Source organism: Mesocricetus auratus, unplaced genomic scaffold (assembly GCF_017639785.1).
Source record: "Mesocricetus auratus isolate SY011 unplaced genomic scaffold, BCM_Maur_2.0 Super-Scaffold_100026, whole genome shotgun sequence".
Classification (NCBI taxonomy): Eukaryota; Metazoa; Chordata; class Mammalia; order Rodentia; family Cricetidae; genus Mesocricetus; species Mesocricetus auratus.
This window is the reverse complement of record NW_024429207.1, coordinates 25,251,593-25,266,408: the sequence shown is the minus strand read 5'-3', so window position 1 is coordinate 25,266,408 and position 14,816 is coordinate 25,251,593. Positions and strand designations below refer to the sequence as shown.

Genomic DNA, 14,816 nt, shown 5'->3' with positions numbered 1-14,816 from the left:
TTAAAAAAATAGTCCTTGTGGTGGTTTGAACGTGAATGGACCCCATAAGGCTCATTTGTTTGAGTGCTTGATACCAGTTGGTGAATGATTTGGGAAGGATTAAGAAGTGTGGCTTTGTTGGAGGAGAGTGTCACTGAGGGTGAGCTTTGAGGTTTCAAAAGCCTACATCAGGCCCAGTCTCTGTCTCTAACTAGCAGATAAACTCTCAGTTACTTCTCCAGAGCCATGTCTGCCTACCTGCTGCCATGTTCCCGATCATGATGGTCATGGATTCACCCTCTGAAACTGTTGCAAGCTCCCAATTAAGTGTTTTCTTTTATAAATTGCTTTGGCAATAACTAAGGGAGCTCTATGCAAATTATTAGTATTCAAAAGTTACTGGGCTTGTGGAATGGCTCATAGGGTAAAGATGACTGCTGTGAAAATCTGATGACCTAAACTTGATCCTAAGAACTCACTGTATTTTCTTTTCTTTTTTTAAAGATTTATTTATTTGTTATGTATATAGTGTTCTGCCTGCATGTATCCCTGCAGGCCAGAAGAGGGCACCAGACTACATTACAGATGGTTGTGAGCCCCCATGTGATTGCTGGGAATTGAACTCAGGACCTCTGGAAGAACAGGCAGTGCTCTTAACCCCTGAACCATCTCTCCAACCCATTGAGAACTCACTGTAGAAGGAAAAAAAACTGACTTCTAAAATTGCCCCGACTTCACATGCACATTGTGGTATGTATGCACCCCTACAAACACACAAGCAAACAAATAGTAATAAAGTAATTTTAAAGTATTTTTAAAAGGTAACCAATTTTTACCACTTTTTTTCCTGGTGATCTCAACAAGCAACATCTCCAAGACTTTATATAAAGTTGTTAGAATGGTATCTGTCTATTTTGGTGACATACAGATCACAAACAACTCATCAGAGTATGCCAGTGCCAAATCAACATAGCAATTAAGATATCTATATAATTATTCTTTGCTATCATGTCTAACTAAATACTCATCAGCCAGTAAAACAAACCTTCTAACAGATGTTTTGGCAAGACTTGAGGACTCCTTCAAGGAGTACAAGAAAATCAGAAAACCTACACTAGAAAATACAGACATATTTCATTTTGTTTAAGTCTACAAATTTTTTGAGGCTGCCTTTACTGGAATCTCTAAAATAACTCATGATTCTAATAGAAACTGAAAAACTATAGGCTGGGCAGAGCTAAGCATTCTGGACTTTGTGGTCTAGTGCTGTATGTCTGGATTTGGTGTGAAAACAGTTATTACAACGAGATGGAAAGAATGTCTCCTTGCCAAGCTAGTTCTTATAATGTCAAACAACAAACAGTTTCCACTTTGGCAATCATAGGGTAGCATTAAAGACATTCATAAGGAAGATGTGGGTGTGTGATGTGCCAAAGAAAACACAGCAGGTTACTAATGTAGGAGAGGCCAAAGACAGGTAAGATTTTCTTGTTTTGTCTTTAAACAAACCAATGTAAACATAAAGTTCAAAAGTTGCATTTACAATTTGATCATTTAATATACTCATACTTAAATTATTACACTAGAAGTAGTTTCTTCTTGTGTTGTAAAGGTTAAATTTTACCAAAGAAGGGTATTTGATTATTTTTAACCCTTTAATAAAAGGTGGGAGGGCCAGAGAGTTGGCTCAATGAGTAAAAGTATTTGCTATAAAAGCCTGACAACCATAGTTCAATCTCCAGGCCCCAAGGTGGAAGGAGAGAACAGACCTCCTAAAATTGCCCTTTGACCTCCACATGTGTGCTTTGCCATATATGATTCTCTCTCTCTCTCTCTCTCTCTCTCTCTCTCTCTCTCTCTCTCTCTCTCTCTCTCTCTACCTTAAAAAAAAGAAAAGTAACAAATACTGGCAAAGATATGGACAAACAGGAACCTTTACACATTGCTGGTGGGTTAAACTAGTATAGTTACTATTAAAATCAGCACACAGCAGGTCATTGGTGGCGCACACCTGTAATCCCAGCACTCGGGAGGCAGAGGCAGGCGGATCTCTGTGAGTTCCCAGGCCAGCTTGGCCTACAGAATGAGTCCTGGGACAGGCTCCAAAGCTACACAGAGAAACCCTCTCAAAAAAACAAGACAAAAAAAAAAAAAACAAAACAAACAAGAAAACAAAAAAACAAGTCAGCACATGGATTTCTCAAAAACCTAAAATAGATCTCCTATATGACTCATCTGTACTAACCTAGGGATTTACCCAAAGAACTCGTATCAAAGCATCACAGAGCTAGTTCTACATCAGTGCTTATTACAGCACTATTCATAATAGCTAAATTATAGAACCAACCATGGAAAAAGAAAAAGTGCTATACATAAACTGATTATCCAGTTCAAATAGTCAGCCCTGAAAACATATATACAAATAACATTACACAGACTGGACAAGTTGTATTAATACAGATATGTGTGTGAACGTAACATTAATGAAAAAGAGCAAGGAGACACATATGGGAAGATTTGGAGGGAGGAAATGGAAGGAAAAAAATGATGCAATTACATTATGACCTCCAATAAAAAAGAAAAAAATTATACTCATAACATCTGAAAAAAAGAAAGTGTGATATATATACACAGGGGAATTGTTTTTCAAAATAAAGAATAATGAAGCCATATAATTTACAGCAAAACAGATGCAACTACAGAAAATAAGTCAACATCAGAAAGGCAAATATGTTTCCTTTGCTTGGTTCCTAAACTTTGTACTTTTACATAAAATCATGTACATAGAGACATGAAAGAAAAGTAAAACTGTGTAGATATTAATGGAAGGGTGAGCAGGAACAGATTATAGGTCAGGAAGGTATTAGGGGAGAAATATGCTCAATATGTATGTAACACAGTACTACATTCAAGGAATATGCACAGTGAAAAATAAAAAAAATAGATAAATGGCAAATTTAGATCAGCAATTTATTAACTATTCCTAAGTATTTGTACAAAGTCACATCCAGAATCATAGATTTTGCCAGATATGGTGAAATAATTTTTAATTCCAGCACCCAGGAGGCACAGGCAGGTGGATCTCTGGAGTTCAAGGCCAGCCTGGTCTACAGAGCCAGTTCCAGGATAGCCAGGGCTATACAGAGAAATCCTGTCTTGAAAGGCAAAACAAAACAAACATAAAAAGAAACTGCAAGGAATGGTAATTTCATACAGTTCAATAAAAATTTATGTATTTTATTATTCACTAAAATGCAAGAAAGAAAACAAGCTTCCTGGCTCCTCATAAGCAGTCAAACACACACAAGATATTACATAGTTCAGAGAATACTACAAAAATTAAAGGGAACAGAATATACTACAATTGCTATATCACACTGGTGATCAGGGAAGATCTCAGTGCTAAGACTGGAGTGGTATTCTAAAAGAGACCGCATTCTCAATAGTCCTATAATGACAAATCTGGTTATCAACCAAAGTTGGAATAATAACCTCTTCCCAGACTAAACTTGTAAGCAGTCTATACCTAAGTGCATGCCATCAAAATCTCATTGCTGCTTACTGTTCTCATTCCACATGCAACCCAAGTTTACATAAACATTTTGCTATAGTTTAGATCTCAAATGATCCCCAAAGGTGCATGTAAAGATTTGGTCCCCGGCTTGTGACTGCTGAGATGGTGGATGGACCCTTTATGAAGTAAGGCCTACTTAAGAGGAAGCTAGATTACTGAGGAGTCACCCTTGAAGGAATTTTGTAGGGCCTCTACAACACCCTTTTAAAGTATACTTTACTTCATCATATGAATGTTTCATTGAATTTATGTATGTGTACCATATGCATGCCTGGTGCTGGGAGGCCAGAAGAAGGCACTGGATCCCCTGGAACTGGAGTTACCAATGGCTGTGAGGCACCACTCGGGAGTCAGGAACCAAAGCTGAGTCCAAGGCAAGAGCAAAAAGTGCTCTTAACCACTAAGCCATCTCTCCAGCCCCAGATTTGCTTCTTGACTGTTGTGAGGGAAGTTGCTTCTTCTGCCAATGGTCCCACAATAGTGCTGCCTTGTCAGAGGCTCAAGAGCAAAGGGACAACTGATCCAGGGCTGAAATACCCCACTGTAAACCAAAAATAAAACTTTCATATGAATTGGTTATCTTAGGCATTTTGTCAGTGATAGAAAACCAACTCTCACACTTGAGTTTTTTTAATCCTTTTCTATCTAAGAAAGGATTATACATAAGACCATACATAAAGACAAGTAGTTTATTCTTACATCTTTTGAAGAACCTGGGACATCACAACCCCATTCGTTAAATCTTCCACGGTCTGGCACGGTGTATCCACATTAAAGGTCTGGATCTGAAGGGAAAAAAGATCCAAAGGTTAACTATATTGAGATTTCTTAGGGTTTTTTGTTTGTTTGTTTTGGTGTGTGTGTGTGTGCATGTTTATCTAATCTTGGGGACTGAAATAAAAATTTTAACAGATAACCATCGATTTCTTCCCACATAGGTAAAAGAGGAATTGTAGTAAATACTTGCTGACTTCTCATCATGCTACTCACAGATTGACAGTCTAAGAAGATGATGATTGACTCAAGAATAGTAAGGGCAAAACCAGTATGGACCAAAGAGATACTTGTTGGAGAGCAGAGTCAATTTCTTATTATGTTGCATCAATTACTGTGGCAATCATAACTACTTAAGGGAATAATTTTGTTTTTATTATTATGCATGTATGAGCACAGGTGTATGTGCTATAATATACATGTGGCGTTCAGAGGACAACTTGTGGAAGCTAGTTCTTTCCTACCACATGGGTTCAAGGAACTGAATGCAGATCATTATGGCTTGATGACAGACACCTTTATCAACTGAACTATATCATCACTCAGAAATAAGTCTTAAGGGCTATGTAATGGACAATAGAAGACAGACAGGAAGGATACAAAGAACTAAGTCTTTGAGATAAACTTTAACTACTGAATTTAAAAATGTGGGACATCCTATTATGTAGAAAAAATTTATTATTTAAGACTAGCCAGCTGGGCAGTGGTGGCTCACGTTTTAATCCCAGCACTGGGGAGGCAGAGGCAGGTGAATCTCTGTGAGTTCAAGACCAGCTTGGTCTTCAAGAGCTAGTTCCAGGACAGCCTCCAAAGCCACAGAGAAACCCTGTCTCGAACCCCCACCTCAAAAAAAAAAAAAAAAAAAAGACCAGTCAGGTTGAGATTTCTGGTACTCAACTGCAATTTTTTAAAAATATAGATAATATAATTTATGTTTATCATCATTAGGCTGGATACTCAATTCATTTCAATTTCAAATATATACTGGATCACAACTAACTTTGTATTGGTTACGAGAAATTTAAGAAACGAACCCAAGAAGGGTCTAAGGGCACTCAACTGTAATCCCAGGACTTGGAAAGTAGAGGCAGAAATTCAGGGATTCAAGGTTATCTGAGACCAAAAAAGTACAGCCAAGAGTTACCAGCCAACTGATAACCAGCAGGCCAATCCAGATTTAAAAGGAAATAAATCACTGATAACAAACAAATGAAGAGCATCCTGATACAGGCCTTTTAATTTGGTGGAAATATTGTGGGATGTATGGTATGTTGTAGGAATGAAAAGAAGCCTAATATGAATAGGTGGAAATTATGGGAAGAAATGGAACAGAGGAATATAAAACAGTGAAAGAACTAAAGCATCACTAGACAAGCAATCACTGGGAATTTACCTTAAGAGTAATGGTAGCTCGTAAGTAAGGGATTTCAAGCAAGAAAGTGAGATCTGAAGGGAATATTGGGAGAAAGGAGGCAGGAAAGCCTGCTGTGGCAGTCTGTAACACTGCCGAGGCTAAACTAGATAACAATGGAAATACTTTGATAACACTCAGGTGACCACCTTTCTTTTTGATTTACTGGGTTAGGAAAAAAAAATGCCAGATTAAATGTATGTTCATTTTTAAGTTTTTAAAATATACATTGCCAAATAAACCATGAAGCAATGAACTGCTACTAAAAAAAGGTGAGTATCTGCTTCTTTGTACCATACTATCTATAAAAGTCAGAGTCTCATGTAGCCCAGGCTGCCCTCCAACTCATTATGTATCAGGGGTCATGGTGACCTTGACCTCCTTTCTTCTGCCTCTACTCTCAAGTGCTGAGACAACTATTAACAGTATTGTTACAACTTCCTATGTTATGTAGGGCAGGAGTCTTCCAGGTAATGATGGCTATGGTAGCAAAAGTTGAGGGATTTATGTCACAGGATCTCACAGAAAGTAGTTTTTAGTCAGACAAGAATTTGGGAGATAAGGTCCCTAACTTAAATACATACAGAGTTTTGATTTTTAAAAAGTTAGCAAATAAGCCTGGCATAGTCACATATACTTTTAGTTCTGGTTACTGGGGAGGCTAAGGCAAGAGGACTGATTCTAAGTTTAATGCCAGCCCTTAGATACAGTGAGACTTTATGGGGTAGGAGTAGGAACCAGAAACTGATTAAAAGGTATAAATAGAACAAGTAAATATGTCTCAGGTCTGATTTTAAACTTTATCCTATTTGCAACTGTAAGTTTTTAAAAGAAACTGTTTCCATTTTAGAGGTGCTAAATTAATGGCCAGTTTAAAAGCTATCTCTTTTTGTACATTTATACATGAAAAAAGAGATGAAACAGTGACAGTCACATATTACACTTTAATCACATGGTACAATATCTTAAAATAAGGGGCTTACCAATTAAACTCAGTGAGCACTGCTTGGAATGTAATGAATCAATTTTAATCCTTAGTTTTACTACTAATTCATCATATAACCTGGATATTTTACTTCATCTCTTTTAATATTACTTTTTTCCATATAAATATTGGGGGGTATTATTAACAGTTTGCAAAACTAGGTGTGCATGATAGTCATCTGGAAGTTTCCATTTTGTAAACATTTCTTAGCTCCACCAAATGAATCATAATTCCTGTACAATGTGTTTAGAAACCTAGAATCCCCCCAAAAGAATGTGTGTGCACATGTTGCTGGAGGACTGAACCCAAAGCCCTGCACATGCTAGGTAAACAATCTACTACTCCTCTCTTAAAATTCTTAGTGCGCTCTCTCTCTCTCTTTCCCTCCCTCCCTCCTCCTTCCTTCCCTCCCTTCTCCCCTCTCTCCTGCCTTTCTCTCTCTCAGTGTGTGGGAGTGTTTTGCACACATGTATGTCTGTGCACTATGTGCATGCAGTACCCTCAGAAGCTATCATATCTCCTTAGAACTGGAGTTGCAGACAGCTGTAAGCTGCTATGTAGGTGATGGAAATTGAAGCTGGGTCCTCTGGAAGCACAGCCAGTACTCTTAAATGCTGAGCCATCTCCCCTGCCCTCTTTTAACTTTCCAAAATAGAATCTTGCTAATAGCCTTGAACTCACTTAGTAGTTTCTACAAACTTTCAACTTGCAATCCTCCTGCCTCAGCCTCCTGAGTAGCTAAGATAATAGATCTCTGCAAATAAGCTAATCTATGTTAATCTATTTTAACAAATGCATCAAATAATCCTTATGTACCTGGGCACTAGTTTTAGTATCTGGAAGCCTCTAAGTACTACCAAGGTTAAGGAATGCAAGCTCTTCTCCCTTCTACCTCAAGCTGGGGATGGAACTCATTCTTGTCAATACAAGGCAAGTGTTCTAGTACTGAGTTGCATTCCTAATCAGGGTTACAAAATTGTTCCCAGTCAATCAGAAGAAACAATTCAATAAAACAAGTGGTTTCCTGTCAGAAGTGGGATTGAATTTCCACACAGAATGACAAAAGCTTTAAAAGAATTTTAGAAACAAAAGAACGGAGAAAAGCATGGGTTCTTGGTAGCAGCATTTTTCTCAGGTGGGCTGTTTTGCTAGCGACAAGCAGAGACTCATGCGACTTGCTTAAGGGAGTCTTCCTGACTCAGCATAAGCAAACAACAACTACAACAACAACAAAAAACCCAGCAAGGTTCTGTCCCGACTCACAGGACACTCAACGTGGGTCTGGTGGGGGCAGCGGACACAAGGATGGACGCCAAGACAAGAGTCTGATAAAGGCAACAACCTTATTCATCCCAAAGGGATTTATATAGGGAAAGGAAAGAGGGAAAGGAATGGGGGGCATGCTGTAGCTGCAATGAGCCTGGTGGAGAGGTCAATGGGATGGGTCGGTCATCCTGTGTCCTCTGGTAACCTAACTTTCTCTTTCACATTCCACCTTCTATTGTTTAAGCCTACGCCCTAGATGAGCCACAGGTCTGTTTCTGGAATTTGGCAGGTAGCAGGGTGGTCCATAGTCACATATTTTCTGCAGCCGTTTCTGGTTGATGGCCGGAGGACCCTGACAAGGTTCTTTTAAGAGGCTCTGCTAATGATTGAAAGGTGTGCACAAGCATCTGAAAGTGGCAATGACCACAGCTCCAAGCCAGTAGCTTTTGCTGGATGTCAGCATAGACTGAGGCGATGGGCTGAAGTCAAACTTATGCCGACCATCTTGGAAAAACTGCAGTTTAAACAGCCATGGTTTTTAGCAGATACGACACATGGCCAGAAAAACATAAAGATTTACAGTAAAGTCAGATTCAGATGAAGAAAAACCTCTAAAGGTTTACAGTGTGTTTAAAAGTATACATAGGATTGAGAGAGAAAAAGAAATGGCATAGTGGTAAATAAATAGAGAAGCCGTCTGTGGTGGCGCATGCCAGTAGGATTTGCTCCAGAGGCAGAGGCAGGCAGATTTCCAGAGAAACCCTGTCTCAGAGAAATAAATAAATAAAAGTAAAGAAACAGAGTAATAATAATAGATAAATAAGTCATGTAAAGATGGAGTTAAGGACAGTTATAATTATAGTTTTCCTTAGTTATGATAAAAGATAAGCTACATATAGGACTTTGGACTCACAAGGATGGGATAGATGATATTTTCTTTAAATCTTGCTGAATGTTGATGGACAAAATATTGTAACTGTGTTCTTGCTTGATAGCTGTTCTGTTATATATAATTTGACTATGTTAAAGTTAAGACTTTTCTTTTTGTTTAGACAGAAAAGAGGAAATGATGGGAAAGTCCTGTATATATGTCAATAAAGCACTGTTGGCCAATAGGGAAGCAAGATAGGTGGGACTAGGAGTCAAGGAGGATTCTGGGAAAGAGAGGCAAAGTCAGCCACGATGTAGCTGCCACAGGGGTAAGAAGTCCAGACCCCTTTCGGTAAGAGAAACACTTAGATTAACAATTATGGTGTAAATACTTAAGTCAGAGATAGCCCGTAAGAAACCAAGCAAACGGCCAACAGCTTCATAACTAATATAGCCTCCTGTGTGTTCATTTGGGACTGATGCGGCTCTGGAACCAGACTTCATTCTACAGTTTCCTTTCCTTTTTTGGGGGGAGTCAGAGTTTCATGTCTGGTTTGGAACTCACCATGAAAGACAAGGATGACCTCCTGCCTCCACCTCCTGATTGAGAGAATTAGGAATGGACTTCTGAGATTATGGGTGTGCATTACTACATCTGGTTACATACTGCTAATTCAGGTTTTGTGCAAGTACTCTACAAACCGGGCTACATGCTGAGTCCAAAGGAAGGAATTTTAAAGAAGGAGTAATTTAACACAGTATGTTCCCCCGCCCTAGGACTCACAGCTAAATTTTCACTTTTTTAAGATGGAGCTTCTTAACAACTGTTTTCTGTTTCAGCCCTTCGGTGCATAGGTACTTAGGAGAGCTTGAGAATATTCATCTCTGCTTTCAGAACTGACAGGGATCTCAATTAAGAAACAAACTTATCTTATCAGGTCTGAGCTGTGACATTTCAGGATAGTAATACAGTAAAATGGAAAGATAATTGCACTTAATTGTATTAAAGCACAAATTCTACCCGAAGGGTCACAATCTTTCTTGTAGTTTCAAGATGCTTAGAACAAATTCCAAGCCCCACACCCACCCCTGCAAAATCACCAGAAGAATAAAGTATGAGATCATATGGAATCAGCAACGTTAGGGCAGTGGTTCGCCACCAGGAGTGATTTTTTTTTCTCCCTAGGAGAGTCTGGAATAGCAAGGTAAGTACTATTATTTTGTAAACAGTAATGTTTCTATTAAATATCCTAAAATGCACACAACAGTGCCCCTAACAATTACTCAGTACAAAATATCAAATAGCAGTGAGCTTAAAACTTGCTCTAGAGCAACTGTTCTCAAATGTTATCTTGTGGTTACTAACTACACATCCCCTGGGAATATGACAGAAATACAAATCTCAGATCCTCAGGCCTAGAAATTCTAGTCCCACAGCCTAGCAAACTGGTACGATAAAGGTTACAGGTGATGCTGATCAATGATAATGTATGAGAGCCACAGCTGGAGCCAGCAACCATCATGCTACTTAAGACTCCCCCTCCCCCCCCAAGGGCTTTAAACCTTTGTACATCAGAAATGTCTTTATTCTAGAATCAGAGGATCAAATTTGTTCGTAGGTTAGAGTTAAGCAAAGGAGAGAAAACAGACTGGGAGATTCTAAATATTAGTTGCATTTCATAGGCTCCCAAATAAGTAATATGAAAATAAGGACACATAAAGATTGAGGAATTTCATAGAAGTGAACCACAACTATAATTCTTTTCTCATTAGTTTCATATCTGACAGCATTCTAGATTCTTTTTAAGTATGTTTTAAGACTGTAAGTGTATGATTGTTTTGCCTGAATGCATGTATGTGTGCCACATGCACACCTGGTGCCTGTGAAGGTCTGAGGTCATGGATGGTTGTGAACCACCGTGTGGATTCTAGGAACCAAATCAGGTCCTCTGCAAGGGCAACAAATGCTCTTAACTGTGGAGTATATCTCCAGCCCCTCTTGATTGTTTCTTGTGTTCCAATTTCTTGAGTAACTGGCTGGAATTATATAACTCAGTTGTACAGTACAAAAACAAGGCCCCAGGTTTAATTCTCAGCATCATAGAACAAACTAAGACTGAGGAAAGTGCAATCTTTTTATCATGATTCATGCAGAGTTCAAGAAGCTGGGCTTGGGCAGTGCCAGATTTGGTTGCCCCTCTTTAAATCATGGGGATCCTATGAATCTGTAAAACAATTCAGGTTGTGGTCACTGCTCTTGGTAACCCACCAAAACTTGGAAGGAAGATCCTATTGCTAAAGACATTACATTCTTGAGCCATAGGACATGGAGAAATAAGCTGGTATTGACCTTGAAGCTTAATCCCTACTGGCTAGCTTTCATAGTGCTGGATGGTGCTATGCAGGCCGCTGGAAGAGAAAAATGATTAGCAGTCTTACTCAGCTGTGAACTCTGCAAGCTCCAATGACAAATGGACTGGCAAACATATGCCCATTGGTGCAACAGTGGCATCAGTGTTATGGGAGTAAGCAATTGCTTTCTGGTTGGATATAAGGCCCACTTCACAAACCAGGATCCATGCTTTATGTTGTTAACTGGGCCAAGAACACATGGCTGGGTAGGTCATGGACTCTAGGAAAGAGCTTGCTATTATTTTGCTAAATTGACATAGTATCAAACTGCCCTCAAATACTTATCTTTATAATCATTGGATAGTGCAGTTCCCAACCCTCATCAGAGAGCTTATTTCTGTAGTAGAGGACAATTAATATGGAGACTCACAACTGATCAGAGTACAGAGAATAAGAAACTGTGGAGTGCTCAACCCTAAATGGGACGTCCATATCACAGCCCCTCCTAAGACTCAAGAGATCACTGCAGAAGAGGGAGCAGAAAGACTCTAAGGCCAGAAATTTTGGAGAACTGCTGCAAAAAGGTGTTTTCTGGATATGAAAGGGACAGCGCACATAAGAATCCCCAATGGCTGGCTGCGGCAATATGCCAAAGACCTGCATAGGATCAAGTTAGCCAAAATTCTAAAATGAATGGAGACGAGGTCAAGTTGCTGAGAAGCTACTGGAAGTTGACAGCTTCTAGAGAAAGAGTCGGTGGCCTGTTTTCTTCATGGTGCAGTCCCTAGGTTATCCATGCTCCAGCAGATGGTCATCTATACCCACGTGTATACTGGCCCCTCTAAATGGATTCAATACGTTAAAAAAAGAAGGAGTATACGAACTTGGGAAGGACAAGTAGTGGTGCAATACAGAGTTGGAGGGAAGGAATAAACCTGATCAAAGCACAGTAATACATATATAAAATTCTCAAACAAAAGAGGAGTCCAAATAATAGGAGAAATGATGTCTCTAAATTATTCAATGCCTTCCACAAAAGGGCTGTGATATGTGTGTGCACACACCCACACACATAAATACATAGTAAAAATTAAAAAAATGTTAAAGAAAAAACCAAACAAGCTACTGAAATGACTCAGTGAGTAGGTGAGTGTGCTTACCACAGCAGTCTGGTAACTTGCAACCCCAGTTTGTTGCTTGGAAAAACACGGAAGGGCACCAACTCCAAAAAGTTGATTCCTGACCTCCACATGCATGTGGTAGCAACAAGCCTATATGTACACATCACAATCATACACATGATAATAACTTTTTAAAAGAGACTGACAGACACACATTTTTTCCCTATCAGGTAGGAATACATTTTGCTCTGGGGGTAGGAAGAGGAGATAAAGGGTAATTTTTAAGCACACTCTGCTTGCTATATACAGATTGGTTTAAAACATTTTCCATCTTTTTTGTGCTGGGTGGTGTGGTGATGCACACCTTTATTTCCAGCATTCGGGAGGCAGAGGCAGGCAGATCTTTGTGAGTTCTAGGTCAGTCTGGTCTACAACGCAAGTTCTTGGACAGCCAGGGCTACAAACAGAAATCCTGTCTCAAACCCAACCAAACCAAAACCAAAACTTTTCCATCTTTTAGAATCTTCCTGGTTTAAATAATAATTTGAAAGGTGGCTGAGGCTTAGCTACATTATACAACCTATCACCATCCTCTACTTGAAGCACAGCAGTGTTTATCTTTTCTGCTTGAATTAGAACTTATAGCATATTTTAACTATGTATTATTTCAAACAACCTGAAATTACAAGAATGATCTAACACAAAACAAAAACCATAGAGCTCTGCATTATATAAATTCTACATTTCAAAAGACAAAATCAGATTCATGACATGCCAAGATTATAAAAAAATTCAAGCTGGGTGTAGTGATGCACGTTTATAGTCCTAGTACTCAGGAAGCTGAGGCAGGAAGATTGCTACAAATTCAAGATTATATAGTTTAAGGCAATTTGGGCTACATAGTAAGATCCTACCTCAAACGCACACACATCTTTAGAGTCTACCTTTATTACATTTATTACAACCAACTTAACAGTTCTCAAACTTCTCAGTGATGACTAGCTTCCACAGATTGGAACCTCTAACCCAAGACACTGTTCAAAAGAATTTCTTTTGGTATTTGCATTTTACCTTGGAAGTGATTAATAGAAGTGAAGAGCTTAGTGGTAGAGCTTTCACTTAGCATGCAGGAGGTCCAATCACCACTTTCTCCCCCCAGTAAGCAAAACAAATTAACACTGGCCATAGTAATACATGTTCTTCTAAAAGGATGGTTAACAATTTTTAGCCATAAGTAAAACGAATGTTCTCAGTGAGATACTTGATTTATCCCATGGCTCTGTACCACACTTCCAACCAGCGTATGGAGAAAGAAACACAGGTTAACTGCCCAGCTAGCTATTGGAAATGGGCTCCTTAAGCCGTGACCCTTGACATTAAAATCCAACGTACTCTAAAATTCAGTAACCTTCACCCTTATCGATTCCAAATTAGAATCTCCCATTGCTTTAAAAAAATGTTTCAGTTCCATTACTAATTATTCCCTACATCCTCCCAGCTTAACTTTTGTTTTAATCCTTGATTCCTTTTATAAGTACCATCAGATCGTTTACAACAGTCAAAAACGCATCTCGCATTTCAAATGGTCTGCCTCTGGGTGATTCTTCATGGTTTGTCTACCCACCCTGCAAAGCACTATTTTCCAATGGGCAGGGCTTCATCCCTCAAGGGGCTGCGCTCCATCCTGGCTGAGCGCTACAACAAAGGCGAGCAGCATCGTAACCAGGGGTCCCGAGTGCCTCTACCGGGCGCCCAGGCAGAACCGACGCTTTGGCTCGCTGGGAGCTCGGGAGCGAAGCGCGAGCGCCTCATCACTGCAAACAGTCCTAATTACAGTGTCGCCGGCACCCCATCATTAGCCCCCACCGGGCAGGTTTCCTCTCGGACCGCAGCCAACATCTCAGGCCGGACAAGTTCCTCCTGGACCCTGGGCCCAGCCTGTCTGAGCCCGGCCGCTCCCTGCTGACCCTGACCCGGCCACGGGTGGAGACGCGGCCCGCACCGGCTCATCAGCTCCGCCCGTCCCAAGGCCCGGATGTGACGGCAGGTCCGCCCCGGGCGCTCGCCCCTCGGGACGAGCACCGGTGTCCGGGGAAAGGTTGAGGAGTTTTCCCCAGCGGCCCGCTGCCCCACCACGTACCCAAGTGAGCAGGCTCTCGCACAGCTCCACCCGCTCCACAGACTCCACGTTAAACATCTTCCTGAGGTGGCCGCAGCGCCTCCGCGACCAACCAGAAGCCGTGGCCGCTCCGCTCGGGGTTGAGTCCGAAGGCTCGCTCGGGCAGCCGACCGGCGTCTGGCGAACCTTCTCTTCCGTCCGGCCGCTCCCGAGGCGCGGACGCTGGCAGTGGCTCCGCACTGTCACCAGCCCCTCCTTCCCGTGCTCGGGGCCGCGCGCCTCCTGCGCGCCCCCGGCGCCGCCCGCCCACGCCCTCCTGCGCGAGCGCAGCCCAGCCTGGCGCGAGCCGAGGCCCAGGCGCCACT

General features: G+C 40.7%; 1 protein-coding gene across 3 annotated transcripts in view; it reads right to left on the bottom strand.

Annotated features, from left to right (window-relative positions):
- Hook3 (hook microtubule tethering protein 3) overlaps window positions 1–14,741 on the bottom strand; it is an 84,080-nt gene extending 69,339 nt beyond the window's left edge. For 2 of the 3 annotated variants that reach the window (XM_013110839.3, XM_005066577.4), the window contains exons 1-2: window positions 14,473–14,741; window positions 4,253–4,338 (exon numbers count right to left, since the gene is read on the bottom strand). In XM_013110839.3, coding sequence (XP_012966293.1) covers window positions 4,253–4,338; window positions 14,473–14,529 — 143 coding nt within the window. In that variant the 5' untranslated portion in view covers window positions 14,530–14,741. Of the gene's footprint in view, window positions 1–4,252; window positions 4,339–13,956; window positions 14,155–14,472 lie in introns of those variants that run through there. The other variant, XM_040731797.1, reaches the window with a different exon arrangement.
- Between the last annotated feature and the right edge of the window lie 75 nt (window positions 14,742–14,816).